The sequence below is a fragment of the Tachyglossus aculeatus genome, chromosome X3 (assembly GCF_015852505.1).
Source record: "Tachyglossus aculeatus isolate mTacAcu1 chromosome X3, mTacAcu1.pri, whole genome shotgun sequence".
Taxonomy (NCBI): Eukaryota; Metazoa; Chordata; class Mammalia; order Monotremata; family Tachyglossidae; genus Tachyglossus; species Tachyglossus aculeatus.
The window spans coordinates 8,775,762-8,788,306 of record NC_052099.1 but is presented as its reverse complement, the minus strand read 5'-3'; the positions used below and the strand labels follow the sequence as shown (position 1 = coordinate 8,788,306).

Genomic DNA, 12,545 nt, shown 5'->3' with positions numbered 1-12,545 from the left:
GAAGAGAGTAAATAAAATAGGAAGTATCTGCCTGCTGTATTCCTGTAATTCTGCCCTTTTTTTAAAAAAGTCTGGCCTGTCCTTTTCTCCTTCACAGAAATGAAGGGATTTTCAAGCATCCATTCAAAGATTCATTGTTTGACGATACGGGAGGGATCAGGATATATGTTCACTGTTGAGGAAAGTGGAAATTGGCCACTTGTATTTGTAAAGAAGAATAATTGAATTTCTTTTTCTCTCCTCTCTCTCTGTCTCTCCCCCCTTCTCTCCCCCAATCTGTTTACCCCTGCAGCCTCTGCAATCCCAGATAATGGAAGGAGATCCTGTCTAAAGCTCAAAGTCTTTGTACGACCAGCAAGTAAGTTCCTAGAATGAGCTTTCAAGGGTGGCTTTATTGCGCATGCTTTACTGTGTGGTCTGGTTAACAGCAATTCAACTTTTTTTATTGTTAAATCCTGTGTGGTATCTGTTCTGTATATCAACATTTGTGTTTCAGTTTTCGTCATTTTTTCTTATCATTCTTCATGAAGCTTTGTTTTTTTTTTAAGTACATAGCAGTTGCTAACTTGTTGTTTCTTAGACTGTTGTATGGGTACAGCAAATGGAAGACAATACTTGCATTTGGACAAGTGCCACAGACTTAAAAACAATCTATATATAAATAGAGAAAAAAGACAGAGAGAGAGAGAGGAAGAAAAAGAAGGAAAGTGGGGAGTTTAAGGGTGTCTCACTAACATATTTGGCTGTTATCTCTATTTTTGTTATAGACAGCTGTATGAAAACTATAGGTGTTCATGATCGTGTTTTCGATGTTAACGACAAAGTAGAAAATTCATTAGAACCAGCAGGTTAGTATGCTTAGAGAATCTCTTTTAACAAATGCGTCTGTCTCTCTGGTGCTTCAGTACTTTTTTTCCTTTCTTCCTCTATGCATGCTTTGCATGGAAAAGTTGCTCTGCTTTTGCTCATTTCTAGCAGTGCTAATATTACTTATGATCTACCTCATTTCTCCAGTATCCTTGTGTAATGCATGGTAGATAGAATGTTGCTTTTTTGTGACACATGGGTTTAATCAAATGCAGCACCCTAATTTAGCATTCCCAGTGGAATGCTAAAGAATATCTAGAAGGCACTACCTTCCCAGCATGCTGATGAAACACTGTACCTATTACATGAATCGATTTTTTTTTGTAGAGAGAATATCTATCATATATGTTGGTAAAATTTTATTTCCCGAGGTGCCTTGGGACCAGTGCAGGCATGCAACTGATTGAAACATTAGTTTTCCTGAATAATTCACCTTCACAGCTGATAAGGCCACATTGTGAGCTTTAGGGGCCATTAAATCCTGTTACCATAGTACTTTCCGGACGTGTAGAAGTTCACCTTGTGTGAAGACTCTAGTCTTTTCATTTTCTGTATCCCAAATCGTGCAAAAATAGCTCAGTCTTGTGGTAGAGTTGATTGTCCAAGCTAGCGTTATGAATGGGCGGGGGAAATCCAACATTTTTAACACTGCTTGCCACCCCCTGCTCTTTTCCATTGCCTCGTGTAAACACAAAACCCACAAGCTGTCAAACTAACTTTTAACCGTGCATCAGTAATATTGACTGGGGGTTTCCTAAGTGGGTAAAATGTATGTAATCCTCAATTTGCATGTTTTGGGTTGGTGACATTTCTATCAATATAGACCACATTCTGATTATTTAAACAGAAAGAAGCACTCAAAAATTCATGCATGATTTAGGGTCTGCCTCTGGCTACTTGCAGTGGGAGCTCTCTTTGGTGTGTTCTGGAACTTCAAAGGGCTTTATATTTCTGCCCTAGGCTAAAAATGTTGGCTGGTACCAAGAGCCAGAATGAATGACCAACAATCCAGTGATTGAGCCTCTGGGAAAGTGAACCAGAATGAATGGCACGCACTATGCCTAATCGGTAGCCATCATCATTTATGTAATGGCAATAATCAAATTCTCTGGATCACTGTAGCTTGGAAAAGGCAGGTCTCTTAGCATGTGAGGGCTGAGCCTTGTTTTCCAATCAGTTGTACTTATTGAGTGCTTACTATGTGCAGAGCACTATACTAAGCACTTGGGAGAATACAGTGCAACAGAGTTGGTAGACCCGTTCCCTGCCTGCAGTGAGCTCACAGTCTAGAGGGGTGAGCTCATAGTCGAGAGGGCTAAAAATCACCTGGCACCTAGGAAAGTTACACCACTTCAACAGGCCCATTTTGAAACTCTTCAAATTTTAACATAGGTGTTTAAAACAATGACTATAGCTTTTGAAGAAGATTAACTGATTCCAGGCAATAGCTAGGCACTGGGAAACCTGCCTTAAGGAGGTTCTAATTAATTATTGTTCTAAGGAAACTCCACTGGGCCAATCAAGATCTTTTTTTTTTTTTGTAGGGGTAGGGAATGTAATCGAGGAACATAAGGATTCTAAGAATGTTTCAACGCTGAAGTATTGGGAAGTATATGAAAGAATTGGGTGCTTCATAGTGGGGAATCCAATAACCCAGACAGTTTTTCCCCTGCTTTTACCGATAGTGTCCTGATCTTGGAGAGACACTTTTGTAAGATATTAATTTCTCCCTGGGAGTGGAGAAACTTACCAAATGCTTTCTTCCAACTAGGTGAAAATTTGTTCAGGTTTCATTCATATTAATGGTTTCTCACAATGATTTTGAGAGTTAACTGATTGCAAAAGGAGAGGATATTGGAGTGCATTTTTTTTTAAAAAAGTAGATATTTTTCTATTAAAATAGAGTCTTTAGGCTGTTCATTGTAAAGTGAAGTATGTTGTTATGAAGCATGCTCCAGAGACTGTGGAGATTTCCTTGTAGACTTTAGGTATATTGTTGGTAGCAATTCTGAAGAACACACGGGTATCTTTGCAAAGGCTCCCAGTATATCCTTTAATAATAATAATGACATTTAAGTGCTTACTATGTGCAAAGCACTGTTCTAAGCGCTGGGAAGGATACAACGTGATCAGGTTGTCCCACGTGAGGCTCACAATCTTAATCCTCATTTTACAGATGAGGGAACTGAGGCACAGAGAAGTTAAGTGGCTTGCCCAAAGTCACACAGCTGACAAGTGGTGGAGCCGGGATTTGAACCCATGACCTCTGACTCCCAAACCCGGGCTCTTTCCACTGAGCCACACTGCTTCTGCTCCTCTCCCATTTCTTCATACACACTCACACAAATAGTTCTCATTTGAAGTTAAATGTTTGCACTAAGATCTTGGGAGAGTTCAACAGACACGAATCCTGCCCTCAAGGGGCTTAAAATCTAATTGGAGTCAATATTTAACTGTGTGTCGAGGGGGAGGTTGGAAAGGAGTCTACTGATAGAGAAGTAAGTAGTCGACAGTAGTATAAACGGCAGTTTGAGTGCATAAATGGGAAGTAGAAATAGGAAGAAAAAGGTCTGTATGTGGAAGATTTTGGCTGTCAAAATTTCTTTTCTCTGAAAGTGCCACTGAACCATAAGTAATGTCATACTATAAGTAATGTCAAAATACTTGAGTAATATCATACGAGGTCCGTCCAGGGCAGTGTCCTGTCTCTGTAAGTGGCACCAAAGGATGCTTGGATGAAGTGTGATGTCGGTTGTCCATCTTGTCATCAAACCACATGTTGAGGGGGGTACCTTCTAACATCCCTAATTTTTCTCTCTATCATCCATGAATTTATCTGAACCCTTCCTCATACCTACCGTGATTTTCTGCCTGTACAGCTTCCTATCACTTGCTTCTACTCCAGTGTGCGCTCTCTCTCTCTCTCTCTCTCTCTCTCTCTCTCACTCACTCTCTCTCTCTCTCTCATTCTATCTAGAGGTAGATTTAGGGTTGCGGTTGGGCAAAAGGACGAGAAATTATCGCTTGCATAATCACATCTTTCAGTGTATCATCCACAGATGATAGGAGATGACTGAGCAGTGTAAACAGTGAATGGGCCAGGAATGGGGCAGAGGGTAGGCAAGGTGATAGCATTCTTAGAGACCCTCCCTCCATCAACCTGCCCACTTCCTGACATATTCAGATGGAGAGTCCATTGTGTCACCTTTTCCCACTCCATGCGGATGAAATTTAGAGGCCAGTTACTCCACAGGTGGTGATTTCTTGTAGAGAGAGAGAGAGAGAGAGAGAGAGAGTGTGTGTGTGTGTGTGTGTGTGTGTGTGTGTGTGTGTGTGTGTGTGTGTGTTGGTAAGTACTGGAGCAAAACCTTGAAACAGTGATACAGATATTTTATAGCCTGAGGGTGTGCATCTTTGCTGCTGGGATAGGAAGCTTTAGGATAACAGTATTAAAGAATGTGGATGGTCTGGAAGAATTATGTTGCATGCTGTATGCACTGTCTACTAATTCACCTGTCTTTGGAATGTATCTGTCTTTTTTTTGTGCTCGCACTCTGAGTCCGCACAGTCTTTTCTCACCAAAGATATAGGGTGGGAACAGGCCAGAGACACACCCTATGATATTCTTCTATTTCAAGCTAGTAATCTGTCATTGGACACTAGGATACTTGTTTCAGGCCCTGTTTATGTGGTGGCAAATAGATGTCTCGGGGCGGACTAAAGTGAAGAATGTGGCTATGGTCATTGTTTCTTAATGTGAGTACTAGATCAGCCCTAAAAAAGAAGTCTCATTAACACCTTTGATTTAATCATTTGTTTTTATGGAGGAGAGCTGCCAGCCAAGAATTTTGAGATTGACTGGCAGTGGTGGAGATAGGAGTTTAAACAGGGTGTTAAAGTTAAGACAGGGTGTGAACCTTTGCATGTGGTCAGGTTCATACCCTCCCCTCCCTAGCTCCATGCAATAAACCAATGGGGAGTGGAAAAGCAATCAGGGCCAAGTAATACAGTATGGTTCGAAAGAGCTGCAGCATGTGGACACAGCTTTCCCACAGTTTAGGAGTTTCCATAATTTTTATCATAAAGGGGAAATACAGTGATGTGGGAGAGCAATGGATACACTCTTTTCTAGATCAAATTCAAGGTTTAAGTGTTGTGAGCTTTGAATATATTGAGATTGATTCTTCCTATTTTTGAAGTGGGTATCCGTTCTCCTCTGTAGAGCGAAGGTGTAAACACTCAAAATCACAACTCTAATGTATGTTAAAGGTACTCCCCCGACCCCACACTGTACGTACCTGAATTTACACACCCTGCTAAAGAGATAAAATGCAGAATGTGGCCTCTGGCACTCAAGTATAATTTCCACTAGAATGAAGTGATCTGTGTTATTCCTATTTCAAGAGTTTGGCTATTCAAGATATTTCACTCCACTTTTCATCTTGCTCTGTTGTCCCATTGAGCCCCTCTGGGCTCAAAGATTCCCTTTTAGATAATAGGTACACGAACATGGAACCAGACATGAATACATTTCCTCTACACTAAAAGGAACATTTATTAATGAATGGTCTTCTCTTTGCCTCATGCTCAGGAATGTACTCTGTCCCTCCCAACCCCGCATATTATGGAGGAAACTCAAACTGTCCTCCACTGTCTGAATTCCTCCTGATCGGAGGAGGAAAAAGCCAGAGTGCCTAGAAAGCATGCTCATGTGACACATGCATGGCTGCCGCGAGAGGAGAGGAGAGCATGCCTTTCCAAGTAACAGAGCACATTTCATAACTGCTGGTGGGCAGAATTGTTGCTGCTTTTCTGCCGGTCATATCTCATTTACAGTAACACAAAAGCCACAGAATGGCCTGCATGTGTGTAATGCCGACTCTTGTCATAGGAGGACCCTTATATAATGCATCCTGATCCCTCCATTTGAGGAGAAGTTTGTGCAAGGCCTTAAAGATAATGAAAAATTATTTTGACACCGTCAACTCTGAAAGCCTAATTGTCAGAAGTACCCTGCTGCAAAGCGAACACCAGCATCCTTTGGGACTATAGTTCCTTAAGCTGTTATCTCCTGAATTACTTCAGTGGCTGGATTGACGGGATATCAGAGTTTCCAAGCAATCCATGGGAGCTGTTTGAATTTTATTTCGGAGAGTTTTCATTGTTTTTCAGTGGCCCGAAAGCATACGTTCACTGCTACATTAGCTTTATGTTTAATGGCCAGAGGTTTAAGAGGTGTTTTTAAGTACCTGAAAGCTCTACTCAGGGTTCTCTAACCTTCTCTACATCCCTTCCATCCCCTTATTCCATGAACAATGTGAAACCTACCTCCAAATTTCACCGGCACTCAGGGTGCCAAAGAGTTGCATATTTGGCTCAAAGCATGAGCGTTGCAGGGGTCATTTAATCTACTGCAAAAGGTAGTCAGCTTTAGGGTGGAATATGGCATAAATACAACTCTCAATTTAGAGTCAGGAACTAAATTGCTGCAAAAATTCCCCTTCCAAAAGTTAAGCCTGTTTTGAATCACGCAGCTCAGAAGAACACCAAAAATCACAAGCACTCTCTTAAAATCACTTTACAGCTAAATAAAAGGCTTAACGGACTTAATCCATTTTATTTAGAGGGGAATTTGCATCCAGGCTGATAATTTATGTGCCAGGCTTCAGCCAGATAGAAATTAAAATAGCCAAGTTCAAGTAATTTAATCTGGGAGAAGCAGGGTTTTGTAATGGAAATGGTATTGTAATTGATTTCTAATTGTAGCTGAGCTGGTGGGCATTTTATTGAGGTTTGCTGTGCTTTATGTACAGTTCATTTCAAAGGCTGTTGTTTTCAGATTTCATTTTTTTCTGATTTGAAGATTCATCGACTGTAGGTTTTTAAATGGCCAGCCATTTAACATTGCCGTTAAAGAAACTTTACACCGGTGGAAATAGGCAGGTCATCCTACCCGGTGACTGAAACACAAAAGGATCGACTGCCTCTTTTGTCACAATGTGGTAGTTTTCCATTAGTGCCTAAGAAAACACAGGCATGTTCAATTCCAGAGGCAAGGTGTACAGCTAATGGTGAGTTATTATGGCCTAGGTGCTTTTGCCGGTATTGTGAGAGCGGATTTGCCAAGGTCTTTTTCTTATTCCTGAGAAATAACTTTCATTTTATGAGTCTGTCTTTGGGTTGTTATAAATAATTGGTGATTATACAGACATGGAAGTCAATGATAGAACAAGGTCCGTTGCCTCCCTTTGCAGAGGGCACCGAGGTCTGCTAGCAGACTGCTGGAAGAAGAAGAAGAGGATGGTTAAGGATGGGAAATCTTATTGGAATGTGTGCTTTCTATTTGAACAGATGACACTGTCCATGAGTCAGCCGAGCCATCGCGCGGGGAGAACGCGGCACAAACACCAAGGATATCCAGTTGGCTGTTGGCAGTCCTACTGTTCCTCCTGGCGATGCTTTTGCCGTTATAGCACAGTCTATACCAGTAACCTGTCACAGAAAACATCCGGGGTCATGGAACATCAGAGATCCACCTAACTGCTCATCCCAAGAAAGGGACTTATTATTGGTTTTTGCAGATGTCAAATTTTCCTTTTCTTTCTTTCAGCCTGAACGAGAAGCCACAATTTTGGAGGCATAACTAATATTCACCTTCTTCCGCTCCCAATCCTTCCCATCACTTTCTCATTTTCTCAAATTGTAAGGCCTCCAGATGAAAATGCCAAATTGCAATAGTAACACCAATGATCCTTATTTTCCTGTGCATTCTCCTTTAAGAACTCTCCTCCTTTAGCTTACTGTGTCATCTGAATGTGTACAGGTAAGAATAGTGGCAGATGCAGTCAGTGAAGGGTCGGCCCAGGAGGGTTTTACTATCTTATATGCTATTTATACCTTCTCATTCAGTACTGTAAGATGATCACGCAGGGCATCATGTCACCATGTCAGGACTGGAGGGGAGATATTAAGAATAGATATCACACCATTTTCGCTAGGAGTTTCTAAAAGAACGGGCTTCTAAAAGGTAAAGATGTTGGTTTTAATATAATGGTCTTAAAGCATTCTTAATGGTGAAACTTGTGCTCTGGAATAGAAGCTCTGTTCTACAGAGAGGGTTATGTGTAGGAATGCTAGCCCAAAGCAAGCAAGGTAATATAGAGAAAAATACATTTGGGGTGTGTATGTGTGAGTGCCTCTGATATGTGTTGGTAGGTGGGTAGTGCACACCAGATGTTGTTGGGTTTTTTCTTTGAAAACAGATCACCATGGTGCTACAATTATTTTTTATTTAAACACACACACACACACACACACACACACACACACACAAAGAGACATTTTTGTGTATAAAGTGACCTTCCCCAGGGCTCACAAGCCAGGGATCATGATCTGATAGCCTTGGATGCTCCTCCGAGCAATCTGTACACAGACAGGCCCTCAGTGGCTAGAGGAAACATGTTTTGGGCTACTGGCTCTCCAGTGTCCTAGCACCTTCCTCTGACTCTCCCTCCCTACAGCCATTTTGTGCTCCAAGTTCCTCAACCAAAGGAGAGCAAAACATCAATCCCCCACTCAGGAGAGGCAGTCAGACCTGCTTGGGGGTGCAAAAGGGAAAATGTCTAAAGTTTGGAATAAGAATTCAAGTGTTGGTGTTTCCTATTCTATCCCTTGGACACAGCTTAAAGATTAGAGGGAGCATGGGTTTAAGTGCAGGAGATAAACCAGAAGGGGTCCCAAAGACTTTAACGAAATATTTTTTTAAAAATCCACTAGAGTAGAAAATACATTATTTAGATATACTTTATCCTGAGAGTGAGTATATATGCTTGTCCTATTTGAACTTGTGAGAAAAGTGGTATCCCTTTATCATTGAAGAATATGGGGAAATATCTTGTTTCGTGGACAAAGTGAGATGACCCTACTTAAAGAATCGGAGCATGACTAAGATGGGGTTTTAGAGGTTGATCACCAGGAAATGCAAGCCTTGGGGTTTTTACTGGCCTGGCTGCCATGAACTTTGACCTCCAAAGTCTAGTCAGGGAAATGTGTCAGACCAATGGAAAATGTAGCCTTTTTTTTGCTATTTTGGTTGAAACAAAGTCTTTCAAAAGAAAAAAAAAACTGTATCATGCTAAATGTGAAAACTGGACTGCATTCCAACAAAATAAGGATTTTTATATATCAGTTTTGGGTTTTTTTAATGAAATGCACACTTAAAAAGCAATTGGGGATCTAGATGGATAGGATTTAAGAATGGGAGAAAAGTTCCTGCTTAGAATTTCTTGCAGTCCAAAAATATACAAATGAAGGGCAAACAGTGATGTTATGGCACCCAGGAGTGTTCCACTCGTATTCACCTAGAGTCTGGCTCACCTGATCCCATCCAGTGTGGCATAGAGAGTGATTACAGAAACCGTCCTTGAAAAGGTCTAGAGGAGTGGGGTTGTTGATCTCACAGAAACCATCAAGCTAATCTCTCATTGTCAGAGAGCGCTCGGCAGACAACCACAATCTAGCATTTAAGGCAGCCACCATTTCATTGCAAAAAGAGCTCACATCACTCAGTGACCTCTTTTGCTCGGGGTACTCTTGGTGAGCCTGATAGCGTTTCTTTCTATTAAAGATCACGGGACTATCGGGACAGTCGGGTTTGGGAGAGAAAAATGACACCTTCTAAAATAGATCAGTAGATAGAAGCAAAATAATCCTGTATGCTCCATAACTGCAAGCAAACAAGCCCCATAAATAAGTGCAGGCAGTTGTTATAATGGCATTAATAGTGCTGGGTTCATTCTCAAAATGGCGAATTCTCTGGTTTTCGAGCATTTGTCCCTAATTGATAAGGAAATAATGGCAGGGCTTTCCTTTTCACGAGTGGCATTCACGGGGAAGTTCAACCCCATTGCTCACCATCGTGCCACTGCTAATTAAGTGAAAAACAGCGAGGCTATTAATGCCAGTAGACCGAGTGCTCCAACAGCTGTAAATGACATCACTGTGAGGGTAGTGTGCTTACTAGATAGCCTCCTGGATTACTTGATGACATCAGGCAATCTCAGTCCTCGTAAGAAAGAGCTGGTATGTTTCTTTTTTGTGTTGTTTCAACCCTCGGGAAGCTCAGGAGGATGTTTCGAGCAGCTTTTCAATAAACACAAACAAAACAGCAACTCAGTCTGTGGGGCGATGCTGGCTGCCCCGTGGCTCCAGACATTACACCCCAGTGACCTGCACTCCTGGTTGCCAAGGGCTTTGCCACATGAAGCAGGGAAATAAGGATCAGTCTGTTTAGTGGATACTGTGTATCCTTCAATGGACAAGGAAACATTGAGTGTTTAGAACATTGTTTTGTACTGTACTTTCTTGGATGGTGAAGGAAAGACAAGTAAAACACACAAAAAAGCTACGTTCTTTAAATTCTGTATTATTAGCCACCTCTGTTGTATATAGTGTTTGATAATAAAGTATTAATTTGATTCTTATGTCTTTTGTAAGTGAGAACAGTAGACTTTCAGATTACTAAAACATGCATTGATTATAAGACAGAGCTTTGAAGCATCAAAAGTGTACATGGCTGAGAACCACGTAACAGGTGGCCGTGACACTGCAGCATACAGGAATCATCTGTGAAAATCGCTCACCCAATCTCAAGACATCACAATGTCAGGTCCCAGTATAACATGACTTTTGGTGATCAATGTTTTGTCCTCAATGTTTAAGGTCTGATGTGGGAGCCCTGTAATTCTTTTTTTTTTCAGCATGTTGGTTCTTAAAGGCTTAGGGGATTTAGTAATGGTTCTGTACCTTCCGTTCTGTTCTCTGTTTGATTTTGTTTTCATGGACTGTTTTTCAGGAGGAGTCTTGCCAGTATCATGTGTGGCATGCGCATGGACTTGAATCCCAAACCGCCAATTTGGGAAAGTTGAAATGTGGGTTATTTCTGCTTCTGTGAAATTGTGGAAGGAAAAGAAAATTTTAGTGCACCTGTAAATTTTCCAAGAAACCTGGGGTGACCCATTGCCTTGTGACAGAGGTGGTTCGGTCAGTTTCAGAAACTCAGAAAAGTGTTTAACTCCTCCCCTCCATTCATCCCACTCAGAGTTGTAGTCACTAGTTTTGATTTTTAACACCCCCTTGCTCCCTACCCTCTTTACCCTCCCCCATTTATCTCTTTCCTTCCCTCTACTTTCCTTTTTGAAAGATATTTTCTTTGTCTTTTTTTTTTTGGAGCAGTGAATGGGCAGATCTGTTTCTGGTTTGGCATCACTGAGTTTTTCCCATGCATTTGCCCTCGAGCTTCTCAGATGTGAGACCAGTCTCCCTACAATAGGCTTGCTGCCTTTGTCTGTACAGTTTAATAGATGCTGGCATGTTGGAGGTTACCCATGAGTCTGCGAAATCCGCTTTCCATGCTTACTCTTGACACCCCATTGAAGCCACTCATTGTGTGTGCATCTGGGTGTGAAAATCCAGCTCAGTGTGGTCCTGTGCTTGTACTGCCCTGCTTTGCAGTTCCTTTGCACTTATTCATTGAGTGCTGTTTGAAATGCTTACCTTATATGAACTTAAAAAAGAAAATGTAAAAAAAAAAAGCCACAAACAAACCCTAAGATCTGTATTTGTATATACACGTGTCCGTACAATTATACCTAAATAAAAATTAAAGATTTTCATCATTTTAATCGGATCCCTCCTTCTACTTCTTTGTTCCTTGAATAATGCCTTTATTTCAGGGACTAGTTGTACTCTGCTGATTTTTGCATATTTGTGGGAGCAAAAGACAATACTGTGTTTGGGTCTGGGAAACCCAAAGAATGCAGGGTTAAAGATGACCAAATACCAAGTTTCATTCCAGCTCTTCTGAAGAGTGAATGTGGAGGCTTCATCCTCATCTGGGTATTTACAACCTTAAGACGTTGGTACAGCTACCACTTCATTCAACAGTGATTGGTGGTAAAATACAGATTACATTATGAGAATATACAAAATGCCATTACTGTTATCAGACCAGTGGTCCATCCAGCCTAGTATTCTGTCTCTGATGGTGGCAAGACGGTGCTTTGAAGAACTGTCTGGTGTTTGCTCTTCTCGTCATCCATCATAATGGTTAGGGATGTACCATCTAACATCCCCCTGACAGTGGCAAACTGTATGCTTGGAGGAGCTGCTTGGTGATTACCCTCCTTGACATCCATCCTAATGGTTTGGGATGTACCTTCTACCATCCCACTGACAGTGGCAAACAGTAGGCTTGGAGGAACCATTTGGTGGTTTTGTCCTTGACATCCATCCTAAGGGGTAGGGATGTACCTTCTAACATCCCACTGACAGTGGCAAACAGTAGGCTTGGACGAACCATTTGATGGTTACCTTCCTTGAGACATCCATTCTAAGGGTTAGGGACGGATCACCCAGCATCCTCCTAACTGTGGCAACAGGATGTTTGGAGGAACTGTTTGGTGGTTACCCTCCTTGACATCTGACCTATCGGTTAGGGGTTGGACCATTTAACATCCTGTTGAAAGTCTTCTCAGAATGCTTTTGGGAACCGTTGAGTGGTTGCCCTCTTTCACGTCCATTCTAATAGGATGGACCTTCAGCATCCCTGTGACAGTCACAACAGGATCCTTGGAAGAACTGTATGATGTTTGCCTTCCGGAACATCCGCCCAAATGGTT

General features: G+C 41.6%; 1 protein-coding gene across 2 annotated transcripts in view; it reads left to right on the top strand.

The window, feature by feature from the left end:
• Positions 1 to 11,531, top strand: part of EFNA5 (ephrin A5) — a 271,847-nt gene extending 260,316 nt beyond the window's left edge. Inside the window, exons 3-5 of one of the 2 annotated variants that reach the window (XM_038770414.1) lie at positions 293 to 358; positions 768 to 848; positions 7,219 to 11,531. In XM_038770414.1, the coding sequence (XP_038626342.1) occupies positions 293 to 358; positions 768 to 848; positions 7,219 to 7,340 (269 nt within the window). In that variant the 3' untranslated portion in view covers positions 7,341 to 11,531. The remainder of the gene's footprint in view (positions 1 to 292; positions 359 to 767; positions 849 to 7,218) is intronic. The other variant, XM_038770415.1, reaches the window with a different exon arrangement.
• Positions 11,532 to 12,545: the final 1,014 nt, after the last annotated feature.